General features: G+C 43.3%; 1 protein-coding gene across 1 annotated transcript in view; it reads left to right on the plus strand.

The window, feature by feature from the left end:
- The first annotated feature begins 3,605 nt into the window (after positions 1-3,605).
- The window catches only part of clmpb (CXADR like membrane protein b), a 63,172-nt gene continuing 51,364 nt past the window's right edge, over positions 3,606-15,413 (plus strand). The window contains exon 1 of the mRNA XM_076145042.1: positions 3,606-4,032. Coding sequence (XP_076001157.1) covers positions 4,002-4,032 — 31 coding nt within the window. The 5' untranslated portion in view covers positions 3,606-4,001. The remainder of the gene's footprint in view (positions 4,033-15,413) is intronic.

Consider the following 15,413-nt stretch of genomic DNA (forward strand, 5'->3'; position numbering starts at 1 on the left):
AATTGAGAAACATCTACTTTTGAACTCACTTGGCCTTTCAGTACTCTGCGCCCAGAATATAGAACAGTCCCCGGGTGCTCCCTCTTCCTGGTCATAGTTAGTGACTGATTGGTATGGATGAGACGACAGAGAAGTTAGGCACTGATATTAATATTAATACATTATAGGGGAGAGGTCAGTATTAAATCAGCCTTCATTCGATTTCCAAAACGAGCTGACACACAGTCCTCACATATTATCCCTCTATATGATGGTGTAGCCACACATTCAGCATGGCGCAGCCGTTTTAGCCGTCAATCATCAAAGTTTTAGTCTCCATTGACGTCAACATCTCTGCTAAATGTTTGACTTTCTTCGCCTACTTCACCACTCATCATTTTTGTCAGTTGTTTGGCTCAGTGAATGCCATCAGCTTCTAAAAGTCTCTCTCTGAATGAAAACAGCTGCCGTCTGCTGCTGGAAAGAGGCCTTATAAGAGCATATACCACTAACCTATATGGCAAATGGGAACTAAATGGTAAACAATGAAGTAAAAGAGGCTGAGAGCTGCACAGGCCTGCAGTCTATCTAAACACTGAGCAGACAATGGATGAATGTGAGTACGATCTCAAAACTGACAAAAAGGGGACGAGAACAATAACAACACAGCATAATAACATACTAAGAAACTGATCGATGTCAGCACTATACCTGAAATGCTAAATAATCATTTAGAAATTGACATATATAGTGTATAGTATATAGTATATAGTGTTTTGTGTGACTTTGTGTTTGTGTGGATCACTTAACTTAATTAATTAGTCCTCATGATGTAATCTAACATTGTTATATGCAAAAGAAATGAAATATTTTTGTGTGTGAAGGCTCCTAATTGACCACATGCAAGTACTGTATTGTAATTCTGCAACATTGTTCTACTGTTTCAATGCATCTCCTCGCGGCTGTCAAGGCCTGAAGAGAAACTGAAATAATGAATCGGAATACATTTCTTTTATTGGCATAAGAAGAGATTGACAGTTTGAAGACTCCCGAGGTGAGGTTGCTTTGTACAGGAGGGAGAGAACTTTACTGACCCATAAACAAACATCTGATTTGGATCAATAAGCTGAGTGGCCGGTGCCGCCGTGAGATACTGTCCATAAATCTCAGAGGGTCACCCATTCCCTCATTAAATTATAAAGGAGCTGTAAGCCATGAAACACAGATGTGAAGCATCTAAGAATAGGGACGCAAAAGCAAACAATTTATTTTACAAGCCATATTGTTAATCAACAACGCTTCAATATATAGGCGTTTGTCAATCCTGGAGGTCAGGACAGCTACAAACCCTTGCAACATGTGCAAGATTTGTGTGTGTGTGTGTGTGTGTGTGTGTGTGTGAGTGTGTGAGTGTGTGTGTGTGTGTGTGTGTGTGTGTGTGTGTGTGTGTGTGTTTGTGCGTGCGCGTGTGTGCGTGCGCGTCAATGAAACACTTACACCTGGTTGTGATTTCATGATGAAGGAGGTGCAGCTGCTCTAAAGTGTGTGAAGTAAACACTCTCCAATGGTGGTCCGTCTCAGCCACCAGGTGTAGTTGTCCGTTTTATTGCGCGCATTTAAATTGCAAATCAAATCCAATGTGCGTAAGTAAAGAGAGCCTCAGGCGGGACATACAAGCCGTGTCGTATGTCTGGAGGTTTTTAAAAAAATCATGGACCTTGCACTTAGTAGGATTACAGTTTCATGCACTGAGGAAAGAAAGACACAAGAGAGGAGAGTCTGGAAACATCGCCATCATCACCTCATCCCACACAACAAACGCTATTCATTTTTAAACAATACACCAGCGCGTTTCTTGTAATTCCTCATAAGAAATGGTTGTATGCTTTCAGCACACTGACAAATGGGGGGGGGGATAGAGAGTTGTTGTGCTCTTGGTGATGTGAAACTAATCAGGGAGAAAGAGCAGTTTCCACGCTGGTGACTTTTCAAGGCCCCGTGGTATAAATATCAACCATCTGTGAGGCCATCTGCATTGGGGTGCTACATCATGCAGCAAGGCCAAGCCACCAAACGCAGACAGGTCGCTTCCCGTGTGGTACAATCTACACTGCATATGAGACAAGTAACCCGGGGCAGCCGAGTCGCTACTATCAACACCGACTCCATCCGTCCCATATCTCATGTAGTGTTGTCATCTGTTAACACACGAGTGAGGTTATCCTTTTAAAGGAGTAATCACAATGACCCCCGGTGCTGTGTAACGACTTGCACAGCTACACACTTGCACCCTGGCACCAGATCCTTTCCTCCTTTGGGAAAACATTGAACATAGATGTGATATGAGTGTATATTTTGGCAATCAAACGCATTCTCAGTCCAGTGTTTTCATTTAAACTTAGATTACAGTGCAATTATGGGGCTGTTCTGCACGTTGTGGTGATTGCGCGAGCAAATAAGTCTGTTATAACCACCCATCCATCATAGCTTGACAGCTGATATTGAAAGAGCGCACAGCAGGATTTGCTTTTGTAGTTTGTGGCGTCGCGCTGTAGCTTTGTTTTCTGTGAGTCTTTTCGGAAGAAATGAGCCGCAATCCGACTGTGACTTTCTATTTTCGTCTGCAATTACAGAAAGGAACGGAGAAATGCAAGGAAAGAACCCTGTTGTGTTGCTGTAAAGAGAACACAACACAATACAGCGCGGTACACAGGACAGGAAACAAAGACGTCCCTTTCGCCAGTTCTTATCTGAATCCTGCAAAATTAGTTACTTGGAGCCTTTGCATGTATTTGATGCTCTCATCCCTTTGGGTATGTTTGTGCGTGAGAAAGACTCAAAGTCGACAGGGCAGAGGGGGCCAGAGAGAGAGAGAGAGAGAGTAAAAGAGAGAGAGGGAGAGAGAGAGAGAGAGAGATCTGTTGATTGTTGAGACGAGGAAGAGGAAAACCAGCATATAGTCCTGAGGTAAATGAGGTAAACACACTCCCGTATGCTAACCTCATTTAAAACACACTGCTTTTTGATGTATTCTACACAAACCCAGTGACAGTATTGAGGATGTTGGTATTAGTAAATACATTGAATATAAAGTTGATAGATTAAAGAATACGTTCTGATGTGTTTGCGAGACAAAAGTGAAACCCAAAGGAATGCTGACTGATTGGATGTAATTCACAATAACACAGGCTAGGGGGCGCTGGAAATGACATTAAAACAAACTAACTGAGCATCTACATATTGTTTTTAATGAAAACTGTTCTTTTGTTAGTGTTAGAACCAATCACAATATATCCGCAGATTTCAGACATTAAAATTGTCCGCACAAAACTCCTGTCACTGGGAACGTGCCACTTATGGTACACGTAGCACAGTTTGAGAACCCTCCCATATCAACGCAATGTAGTAGGTTTGATGGTTGTTGTTGTGCCATTCTACCACAAAACAAGTGTTTATATGTAAGGCTGTATCTAGTTACACATGGTTACACAGTGAAATGAAGCGTGTCAAAGGAGCCTGAACGCTCCACAGGACTGCAGGAGGATCAGGCTGTGGGAGAGAACTTCAGACTCTAGAGGTCTCCATCCTTCAGCATCCCTCACCAGCCACCACCTCCTCCTCCTCCTCCTCTCCAGCATTTTGTGCCGCGGAGGCGTAAGGGAGGAGAGTACTGCCGAGGAGGAGACAGGAGGGGGGGAACCCGGAGACAACACGTCCCACCGCCAGAGCAGACACGAGAGAGACACAGCCACGGAACTTTGATTTGACGCCAAGTACCATGAGCAGGACGACGAAGTGGACGATCCGCGTTTGTTGTCGGGAAGGTGCAGACGTGCGGGGCGTGTGTGTGTAATATGTGATGTCCCTGGACTCACACACGCTGAGTGAAGATTTATTTATGTCTGATTTGTCTCTTCGCTTGCCGATGGCGCGCCGCTTCGCCGTGCCGCGCTCATGAACGTGAAGGCAGCAGCCTGAGCGCATTGTTTCCAGCACCGTTACATGTGGGATTTCCAGCCGTGATGTCTGCAATATTTCGCTCTTTGTTTCTGGGTAAGTCACTTCCCATTCCTATAGAAATAACCTTAACATTTTTAAACAATCAGCAAAGCGTCTATATGTTATTATTACGATTATCTAAGAATGTGGCTCAGGTTGTGTGTTCTGTCTGTCGCGATCATATGTGATTTTTTTTTTCTTCCCCCCTTTGTTTGTTGTCTGGAAAATGTTTCCAGCCTGCATCAGAAATTGGGAATGATGTCAGAATTTGGTTTCATGTGGCACGCATGCAGGGATCCCTTTATGACTTTACGAGCACGAATTAAGAAACTGCTGTTAGAATTTAGGCGGATCTTACAGGCACCAGTTAGACTTTATTCCAAAACCACAGATGGATTTAATAGTAAAACCTCTGAAAAGGTGGAAACACGTCGGGGGTAAAAGTTCACTGGATGAAACGAAGACCCCTCCCTTTGTTTGAGACTCTATCCAGTTTGGTTAACACTCATGGATGGATGAATGGATGAATAACATTAATGAACAATTGAAAATGTATAAAAATAGGTTTATTTACACTAACCACCCAGATCACATCGTTTGAATATCTCTTACCAGATGTTAAAGGTTTGTCAGAATAATGCAATAATGACTTTGGCGTTGGAGGTCCCCCGCCTGCACACAAGTCTTCCTAGTTGTGTTTTTGTAATGAGAGTCTACAGGTTATAGAGTCCGTTTTTGGACAGAGCACACACCCCAAGATTTCCAGCCTTGTCTGCTTTGGTTTGGTTCCAAGTCGTGCTGCTTTACACGCCATTTGTGGTATCAATATTTTCATCCCAGTGGATCATCAGCCTAAATTGGATAGTAAACATATAGAACTGAAGTCATTCCATTCTGGCTTCTTGTGTGGTTTAGGACAGATGCCAAATGAAACTTTAATCACATAATATCCTTATTTGAAGTTATTAACACATGTGGAATTATATATGCTTTAGTTCTAATGATGGTCATTATTGTGTGCTGGTGGTGCTGGTCACTGATCCAGGCTTATGTGAACGAGCTGAGTCGGCACTGAGTGTTCCGCAACCACGTTTTTTGGTTTACTGCATCAGCCACGTTCTGTTTGCTATTGATTCAAGCTCAAAGAGGTAGATTATCTCAATAACAGAGCTTGGATGATGGCGGTGGTGGTGATGATGATGATAAACGCCAGCAGTTGTTACTTGGCGTGGTTGTGCATGATCTGGTAGGTCAAAGATGGTTTTCCCTCTAAATTACTTTCTATTGCTGCCATGGTAAAACATTTCCATCCTGAAACACTAGAAGGTATAGTTATGTGAAACAATATATCCTTTTAACACAATATTATAAGGAATAATATCCAGATCCAGATCCAACCTACGTCATGTGTCTCATTTGAGAACAACATTTCTGCAAGTCAGCCAAAAGAGAATTTTAACCGACCAAAGTAGAGATTTATTAACTCCCCAGGCTAAGGAATGTGCTGAAGGGCATTTTCCGAAAGTTTGTCTATATTAATTCAAGACCAACACTGAGGCAAAGCAAAGAGACAAAGTGGCTGTTTTGTTTGAAAAGAATCAATAGTAATTAATTGGGCCTCATTTCCTTTTCATTTGGCTTCGGCCTCTCAAGCACTGAGATATCCTCAATTTAATATCTGTCGGAGAAGTAATATCCACTGTCCACATTACTGATAAGGACCGCAATTAACCGACCCACAGAGTTCCGTAGCTCCTGCCTGTAACTGTGCCTTTGTAAGAAACAGAACAAGGTCAGATGAGTGAGAGACAGGTTCAGCAGGTAAAAGAGCCTGCTGATGGACTGCCCAGCCCGGTCCATGTGCCACTGTTAAACCACTCACAATCAGGGAATGTAAAAATGACTGTCCTGGAAGTAATAACGCACTATAAGGCACCTGACACAAATGTTATAGGGATGAAATGAAGCAGCTTTGCAGCCATGGCACCTGCTCCTTAATCTGAAAGTGAGTGGATTGCCATCGTGTGTTATTTTCATTGTCTTCATTCTTCTTTCGGCGTCGCACGTGCATATTAGCGAAAGATGCAGATAAAGAGCAATGGCTCTAAACAAATTCTGTCCCCATTCTATATTTAGCGTGTCTGCCGGAGTAGGCAGGGGATCTCTGAAATGTGAAGATGACAGGAGGCTCCGGAGCCAGAGGTTATGAAGTGACATGGTGATGTGTTTGTGTGCCTGAGTCGCGCGCTAGCACAACACCCAGCCTCAGACTTCTGACATTCCTACAGTTCAGAGTCCTTTTGATATTCCACATGTAGGTACGATGCATTCAGGCTACATCAGGATATTTTTACACACCTTGTATCTGAGTGTCACCTTGTGGCATGCATTTAGAATAATCAAAGTGTATATGCTTAGGTAATAATTGGTTATTTTGAGTATGTTTTGTATTCTGCATTATTTATGAAGGGGACATTTCACTTTATGCTTTCTGTGTTCTATTTCCACTTGTACCGTCTCTCACTGAAGCATCCTGGGACAAGAGCTGCAAATGAGCTAATGCTAGAAGCCTCACATACATGACTTCCGGCGTTACATTCTATGTGACACTGTTTATGTACAGTAAAAACATTTTGCACACTGAGTGAAAACAGACTGTTTTTGATGGCGGTCTCCTTAAGGTGCCCTCGCAAAAAAAGCCTGATGTGTTATGATTGGTCAGCTGCGTCAGGCCTGAGCCGGCAACAACCACAGACTGTTAAACATGGACGCAGGCCAAACATTCTCTCACTAGCCTCGCACTGCGTGGGCGTGTTGATTTATCCATGTTACCGGCAGTTCAGGACCTATTGGTTTGTTGTTTCTCAATGCAATTCATGACTTCCACTCTGTCTTTCTAAATGGTAAAAACAGATAACTTCCTGTTAATTTGGTGACCTTGGCATCTTGTATGTTGACAGTCTGTGAGCAGGCGTCAGGATGCATACTGCATATGTATTCACCAATCAATACTGAGTACATATTGCATTCAAGCCGCATGACATGACTGTACAATTCAGCCTCTGCAATCTAGCAAAGAGCTGGCGGCGTTATGCTCCCAATAGTTTAAAAGACTTCCCTTCCACCTTCAATGTCAGCGATTTGACATGCAGAACAAAGTGTAAACACATTTCCATTGAGACAGGATTGTGTTACTCAAAAAGCAAATTCTGAATGGCTCAGCAAGGGCAGGGCGTTCTAGAAGGCAAAACACCGATGGAGGGTGACTGAGTAGCCCCTCAGATGAGCCCAGAGGTCTGCTCATCCTACTAGACCACTGACCCGTATCATTATCAAACCCCGCTTTGCCTCTCAAGTCCTTCTCCCCCCCCGATGCATGCGGCCTTTGAATGACAGCGATGCCTTTCTGAATAACAAGGCGTCCTTTTGTGTACCTGAGGGATTCTTCATATTTCATTGATCGCGTTGCTTTTAGTCAGAAGGTCTTTCCATTCTGTCGCAGCAAGCGCTGTGTGTCACGCTCAGAATGAGAGCGTTTGTAGGTAAGAGCCTACCTGTTTGTACAGCCTGCGCTTTCATTCTTACAGTAGAGCACCTAGGCATGCCGTATTTTTATAGCGGGACATTTTCATTCAAGCACTCATCGCCTATTTTTACAATCTCTCCTTGTTTGACGGTTTCCACATCGCTCTGCCGCACCCGTCATTCCCAAAGCTTTATTCTGTGTAGGCCTTTTGTCACTTTGTAACTTGTAAAACTGAAGACATATGCCCAAACAGAGCCGGGTTTGTGTAGCGTTCCTGACCTATAAACCCTTCCCCTTTTCATCCTTCACCGGCAAAATCATTGCCAGATTATTTTGGAACGTACGAACAGGAACTGCCTCTTTCACTTTACTGCTAATCTTTGACAGATGTTCTGGAGAGGCTCGTGTTCACATTAACTGGAGACACATGCGCAGGCTACACATGACGCCACAGTAAACAGATATGCTCGGGGCACACAAATGAAATGTGTCTCTAGAATCCATACATGTTACACCTAACTGCTCTTTCCATATGGGAATGCTGTTAAAGAACTCACTCACTCACTCATTTCTTAACATGGATTTGGTTAGAAAGGTCAAATGTGGACAAGAGAAGAAAACTTTCCCCTTATTTGCTTCATGAAGACATATATTGTTCTTTTTTTTAAGGCAGTCTTGTTTCATTCATTCATTCAGTGACCACATATAATGACTACAAGATGCCAGTATGGACAGAAATCCGTCTCACTTCGTCAGATAAATAAGTCAACCCCTTCGCCTCAGAAATCTCCAACCAGCTCCTGCTGACCGAAGCAGAAATTGATTCACTAAACCGTCGAGATTAACTCTAGAATAATTTGGCTCTGTGTTTTTCAAATGATCTTTACCAATTTGAAATAGGACCGAAGAGGAATCATTCATTTAACTTCGCAGAAATAGAACACAAGATCAGATACTCAACAGCTACAATAGAACGCTGTGTACAATCTATACAACCATACTGCACTGGCCTCTAGTCCTCTGTAATCTCATGGCTGTTTCTCTCCAAAGGCGGGGATTTCTGCCTTATTTGCTGTCGTGAATAACCATGAAAGTCAATGGAGCAAAGGGAATTACAGTGTTAGTATTTTTATTTAATTTCTTTCATTTAAATCAAGCGTTTTGCAGTTTGCAAAGCATAAATAATTAAATGACGTTACGTGATTGTGATCAAAACGAGGAGATAAATGGTTGTGTTATCAGCGGTGGGGGGTATGGGATTGATTCCCTCTGCTAGTCGTATTTGCAGATATTGTCAATGCAGCAGATCCGATTCTATCTGTCACGCCCGTGTGCTCTTCAACTGTGTGATGTAAATCCTACAGAAGTTTTCAAATTGTTTGTTTATCAGTTGTGGGGGGTTGAGCTGCTACCATCTGAAAGCTGCGGTGCGTTCAAACGCTCTCTGCTTTCCGCAAAAAAGGGCGGCGTGGAAGAAAGCTGCCATGCTTGTCTTCACTAAGCAGAACATGCTTTTGATGTGTTCCCCCTCTCTCAAACCAGGTATGTCTGTGTTTTCTGTGCAGCCGGTGATCCGACTGTGCCAGGAAATAAAACTGCTCGGAGAACAAAAAAGCAAAAAAAACCCGTTGCTGAGGCGTCTTTCACCTTCAAGCAGCTTTGCATCCGCTTGCATCAATGACACAAAGGAGTAAAAAGCAAGCAAATTATGGATTAATCATTTACATGTACGCTGTGAGCAGCACAGGACCTGCTTCAGTTGTGTTACAGTTGCACTCAAGCATTCCTAATCTCCAAAAAATAGCGTGTGTCTCATCAAAAACTTCCCCTGTCACCTGAAAACCATTTTAACATGTCCAAAGTTGGCCAAGCCTGAACACCTCACGACAAGCTGATATATTATCGTTCTACTTTTGATTAGACACTTTGTCATTTTTATTTCTGGACACCCGACGACCAAATTCCTCAGGATTACATTTTTCAGCAAATGACAAAATGTCTTAAGCCCCAGCAACTAGTATGCCAATAATTGTTCATGTCTTAGCAGTCACTTAACACTATAATTGGTCATGGGGAGCGTCTGTCAGAACCCAACCTGTGTGCGGTCTCTCGTCTCACAGTGTGATTATTGATCGTTATGTCCAAATATCGGGTGGACATTCAAACAGTATCATACAGCTTGAGATGAGAATCAGCGAGAGATTACGGCTCACAGCCAGGCTGCGGCTGCGGGGAGGCATCCCCATAAATCTTAAAGCCAAGGATTTTTCACGCAGCCAGTGAGGAATCCGGGAACATACATTTATTTTCTTTACCCAGTATTGCACAGATGCACAAAACATTGGCGTTTTTTCCGCTCTGCATGACATTCAGCCGTAATTCAATTCCTGCAATTGATTGCAGATGAACAAGAGCAACTTGTGCCGCATCAAACGACGGCGGCCCAGTAGTTTCTTTTTTTTCTCCTCCCTCTCTTGCTTTTTCAATTGGAAGCAGACTGAATGAACAGGAGGAAATGTTCCACGTCGCTCTATTTAGACGCCTGCTGTTCCTTTCAATTTGAGACAGTCTATTAGCGCAGCAAGCAGGACACTCCATTACGTGTTTTGAACCCACATGCTCCATTGTCTCACTCCATTTCCCCTTTTCCTTGCCACTCTCCCCGAAAGCATTAGCGCCTTTAATCAGCAGAGGCCCCTTCTGCCCTTCAGACATTTATCTTCAGCCCCTTTTGGTCGTCAGTGTACTGCCTGGAAACATGTAAAGATGGATCGCGGTTGAAAGGGAGAGAATTCCGTGGTCATTGATTAGAATGGTGGAAAACAAAGTGGTTTACCTGCAGAAGACCTGAGTGCCATCTGGAGGGTCTGGAGCTGCTTTCTGAGTGTGAGATTGCTGAAATCAAGACTTAGCCACAAATCCTTTTTTTAGATACTTAACTGACCACGGAAATTTACATTTAATTTTATTTTGGTTAGAAGAAAAAGTTGATGATGCTTTAACTTTGAATACTGTCCTGAATCTGTTTATTGGAAATGACCTCTAAACACTCTTAAAGATGTGTGTTTATTGTGCTGATTAAATCCTTTATAAAAGCGAATTCCTTGCTCATCACAACCACATAACCTCATTTAATTGCTGTTCAGCGTCAGTAGGAGCTGTATAAAGCAACAACGTGGGTCCTGGTGTGTTTGCCAGTCCTGTTCTCTTCTGGTGGAACGTGTATGACGGATGGTTTAATTACGCAACCACAACACCAGCCATTTGGCCTTTTCATGCCACAGTGAAAACATCGCACACTGGATATCATTGATCAGCTGCAAGGTTGTCCACAATTAAGTTTGCAAATGGCACTGATTGCCGTCCGGTTCTCCACCTTCAGTTTGTCATTTTAAAGAGCGCCGCGCCCTTTAACAGCCCGGGAGACTCTGTTGCACCTTCTTAAACTGTGATCGGCCTATCACGGGTGCTGAGGAAGCTTTTTCCTTCTCATCCTTTTCCCAGCATAGCAGCTCAGAACAGATGGCACCACCACCTTTGTTTTTTTTCCAAGCTGTTAGTCTTGACTTGTTGATGAAATGGAGCCTTTACGGTCCACTGCCCATGCAGATGTGTAAATGTATGAGCTTTCCTCCCTGCAGTCAAGTGGGATTTGACCTATAAGCTGCTAGTACCTATAGATGCTACAGTTATACCTGACTGACCTCATGATGTTATCAAGGAAAGAGACACTCAAAGACACTCTGTAGCCCTTGGGTAGTCCTGTTCCTTTGGTTGTCTGAGCTCACTCCACTACCGTAGAGTTCCTCAGGGACTGGCAAATTGATCCTTGCAACTTTCCAAACAAATCTCCCAACTCATCCATTGGAAGAGACGTACATTTATTCCCCCCTGAAGCGTACGTAAAGCTCGAAGTCTTCTCCTGCAGTTGCGCTCCATGCTTCATACTTGTCCTGCCTGGCTCGTCACGTCGTTTCATTCCAACCGACTGTAGACGACTAAAGCTTGAGAGACAGACAAGGGCTTAGGACCGGAGTTAAGAAGCCTGTCGCGGTTTGGCGCGATTGTCCAAACTGTCGCGCTCTGAGTGAAATTGTCTCATTATCGTCGCTGCACGAGGAAGGTGAAGCTTTTTTGTGAGAATTTGGGCAAATGAACGCTGCCATTTTGAGTGAAAACATAAGCACGGCATGTCTTTCTATAAGTGATTAAATGTGAGGCTTTTGGGAACTATCTCTCTCTCTCTCTCTCTCTCTCTCTCTCTCTCTCGCTCTCTGCAGCACACATAAATTTCTATAGCGTGTGTGGCTTTTTTTTAAGAGAGAAATCAAGAGTGTTAGCATTTGGCTTGATTTGCTGTCTGTGAGTGAAAAGTTGCTGTGGAGGAAGAAAAAGCGGCGTCTGCAAATTCAGCCTCTTAAAATAATTAAAGTTGGCATGATGACTCTGCCTTCTAGATTGGTCCAAGCTCAAAAAAGACAGTAATGGGAATTACCATGCACCAACAGCAAGCAGGGTCCTACTGTCTAATTCAGAATAATGAAGGTAAGAATTGTGTATTGATAGATAAAATGAAATCACAAGCAGATTTGTGTCACTGCGGTGTGAAATAAAGCTTTGACCGCAGCCCCCCATAGTAGAAAACAAACATTTTTCCATTTAGGTGAGGGAGATGCTGTTTACTCCATTAACCTTTCCTCTCGGTTGCACTCTTGACATTGAACAATGGGGAAGAGGCCGACTCCTTGCTGGCCCTTTTGCTAATGAGGCAATTAAGTCTATCCTGCCTTGGTTGAGCAAGGGGCAGGAAGAGCAACGGCGAGTCATCTGCTGTCTCAGCAAACACCCAGCACCTAAGCCACGCCGCGTACGGAATACACAACAACCCGCGCTCGCCCCGTCGGATCGGTGGACCAGTCGATGCGGCCGTCGTTTGTCAGCGTGACCCTTAGTGCTGCCGGAGATCACAGGCAGGATCAGGGCGTATTCATCCAGGCACAGACACTGCACATGGAACAAAGCACTCACAACAGTAAAACAGTGTTTGTGCTCTGCTTAGAAGCTTTTGTGCAGCAATGGTGGGTGTCTAAGTATTTGCACTGTGTTTTGGGATGAAACAAACAGCACTTAAAGCACTGTGCAGGGAGCAACTCTTGGTCCTGTTGCTGTGACTCATTGCATGACAACATCCATTTCAGAATAAAACTAGTACCAGTTAGAGTTGTGGAAGAAGTATTCAAGTGCTTGTTGTGATCAATGGTCACTGTGATTACTAAATTACTGACATTTCATCTAATACACATACCAATGATACATTTATCCCGCATGTAAATATGCACTACAGCTCCATGGGATGAAAGTAATGCAGTAAAAATATTCTCTGAAGCAAAGCAGACGAATGCCCCCAGATAAATGAAAGTAAATGTGCTTGATAACTTTCCACCTGTGATATAGTTCATATTTTGAAACACTTCTATCAGATCTAATACATTTTTACTTTCTGTATGTCATGCAGTAGATATAACTATGGTATTTTTGGATCACAATGTTCAGAATTAGATCTCTGTTTGGATAAAAAAAGTGTAGTCTTGGTTGTCAGCAGCTTATCCTGGGTGGCTGCAACTCCTATTTCATTTCAGAGCCTTTGTGTGTTGGTTCAACTCTGCTCTAGCGTAAAGCATTTACTATGTTTCTTTTATGATTTATTCATGATGCTAAAACAGCTGTGGCATGTTGGCAGCCTGAAAAGAACATCGGTCTGCCCAAGTCCGCCGGCAGACGTAACAGACGCTGCAGGTGGAAGAATTCAGGTTAGGGAAGTGAGAATGTTACTCTGATCCAAGTCCCATAAGACCTATAAGCACAGCCAGGCGCTTCCTCTCTCCCTCACTGTATGTGTACTGAGGACTCGCAGGCATATCCTGTGTGCGAGAGCGGGAGAGGGAAGGTGTGCGTTGAAGAAATGTTTGTGTTTTCAGGTTCTTGTTAACGCAGAAATGGCCCGGAGCTTACCTGCATAATGCGTTCATATTCCGCATCCTTTCGAAAAAACAACCCTGTTATCCAATTAATTAGTTTGACAGCTATTAGCACGTCTCCTTCCTCTTAGCCCAGTGACCGGCTGTGAGCATTTGCTGTGCCATACAAAAGGGCCAAGCATTAGGACCTAAGTTAATGTGTTTAAAGGACGCACAATTCTAAAGAGTGATAACGGAAAGGCTTACGGCTGCTCAGAGGGGATTAGGGGACGTGGCTGTCTGTCTTAAAGCTCAGGCTTAACCATCATACTCTCTATTTTCCCCAATCCTCCCTCCCTCCTCTCTCGTCTTCCCCCTCGCCGGTAATGAATCGGCAGCATTTCCTGACACGAGACATGAAAGGGAACGTCTCACTTGGCAGCGAATGAAGATGGCTGCTCATTAGCTCCGGAAAGGTGTACCCAACCAGAAAGATCCACAAAGAGTTTGCTCCAAATCAATGCCTGTCTTCTGAAGCCTCCGCTATGTGGCTGCCACAGCTGATCAGGGCGGATTCACCAACGGCTCACATGAGTAGGAAAATGTGTACTTAAGGCACCCGGATTCACGTAGAGAGTATGCATGCAGAAGTGAACATGATTCCCTTTAACATACTAGATTTGAGCTCTGTTGTGTAAGTTTGTACTGTCCTGTTGAAAGGAGTAGTCCAACATCTTTGAAAATACACTTATTTGCTGCCTTAGCTTGCATTTCCAGGCTGCATCTTTTGAGTAGAAAAAAACACTGCAGAGAGTTCTTAAAAGCTGCCAACTGCACTTTTTTTACTTTTTTACGGTTTATCTTTTTTACAGTTTATTTTGCCCACTAGTTTGATTCAGCTTTGAGCTTTTTTGGCAGAATTCTTGGTAAAAAAAAGAAGTGTACTACAAAATGTTGGCAAACTACTAAGAGACAGAAGAACATCAAAAAAAGCTGCTATGTGCGAACACGCCCTCACTGGGAGTTTCAATTTCATGGCATGTGACAGATCATCAGGACATGTTTAGCACAGCTTAGCACAAAGACCGGAACCAGAGGGAAACTCTAACTGAGAGCAGAGAGAGATGAAATTGTTGTCGTATATTTTCTTTGCCACATGACCGAGCAGGATCAGCACACAGATCTCCACCGGTCGGTGTGAGAGACGGACGCCTCTGTGGTGGCAGGATAGGAGAACTGCTGGCCCATGGTTTTCAGTTACAGGACGTGTAGCGGGTACAGTGACAAGGACAACGGGAAAAAGTGTCCAGTTAGCACCGGGCCTCCACCAGCCACTGACCGTGTTTGTTCGCTTGTGGATTGAATCACTGACGCCGGATAGAATGAGTTACAAGGCTTTGCTGTACAATACACTGGACAACAGAAACCTCCTTTGCTCACACGTATAATCACATTTTTTCTCACTGCTGAATTGATTCCTTCACATTTGATGGAGACTGAGCCTTTATAATGGTATAACACAGATAAATGGCTCATTCATCCAAAATTCAGCTCACATAGTGCAGCAGCAGGCGGCTCTGCAGGATTCCTCTATTCTATTGTTCAAGGAAGTGTACTGAGCATGTGCATTAATGTATTTGAGTCCCTGTTTAAAGCAATCCATTGGCAGAAGCTCTGGGCACACAATGTAACCACTGGCCAGCCTTTAACTCAAGAACAAACCCAACATGTTTTTTTTATATTACAGGAAAAAAACCTTGGTTTACTCTTTAAATTAACTGAAGAATATGTTTTTTTATTGTACATAGTTAAGATCACCATGAGCAAATCATACTGTGTAATTTTATCATTTGTAATACAATTTTATACAATTTCATTCATTCATTCAATTTTACTGTAGTTTACATATTTTCTAGTTTTATATAATTATCTTCATTTCCAATGATATGCTT

This window comes from Genypterus blacodes, unplaced genomic scaffold (genome assembly GCF_046128005.1).
Source record: "Genypterus blacodes isolate CSIRO-AG114 ecotype Tasmania unplaced genomic scaffold, CSIRO-AGI_Gbla_v1 ptg000003l_1, whole genome shotgun sequence".
NCBI classification, from domain to species: Eukaryota; Metazoa; Chordata; class Actinopteri; order Ophidiiformes; family Ophidiidae; genus Genypterus; species Genypterus blacodes.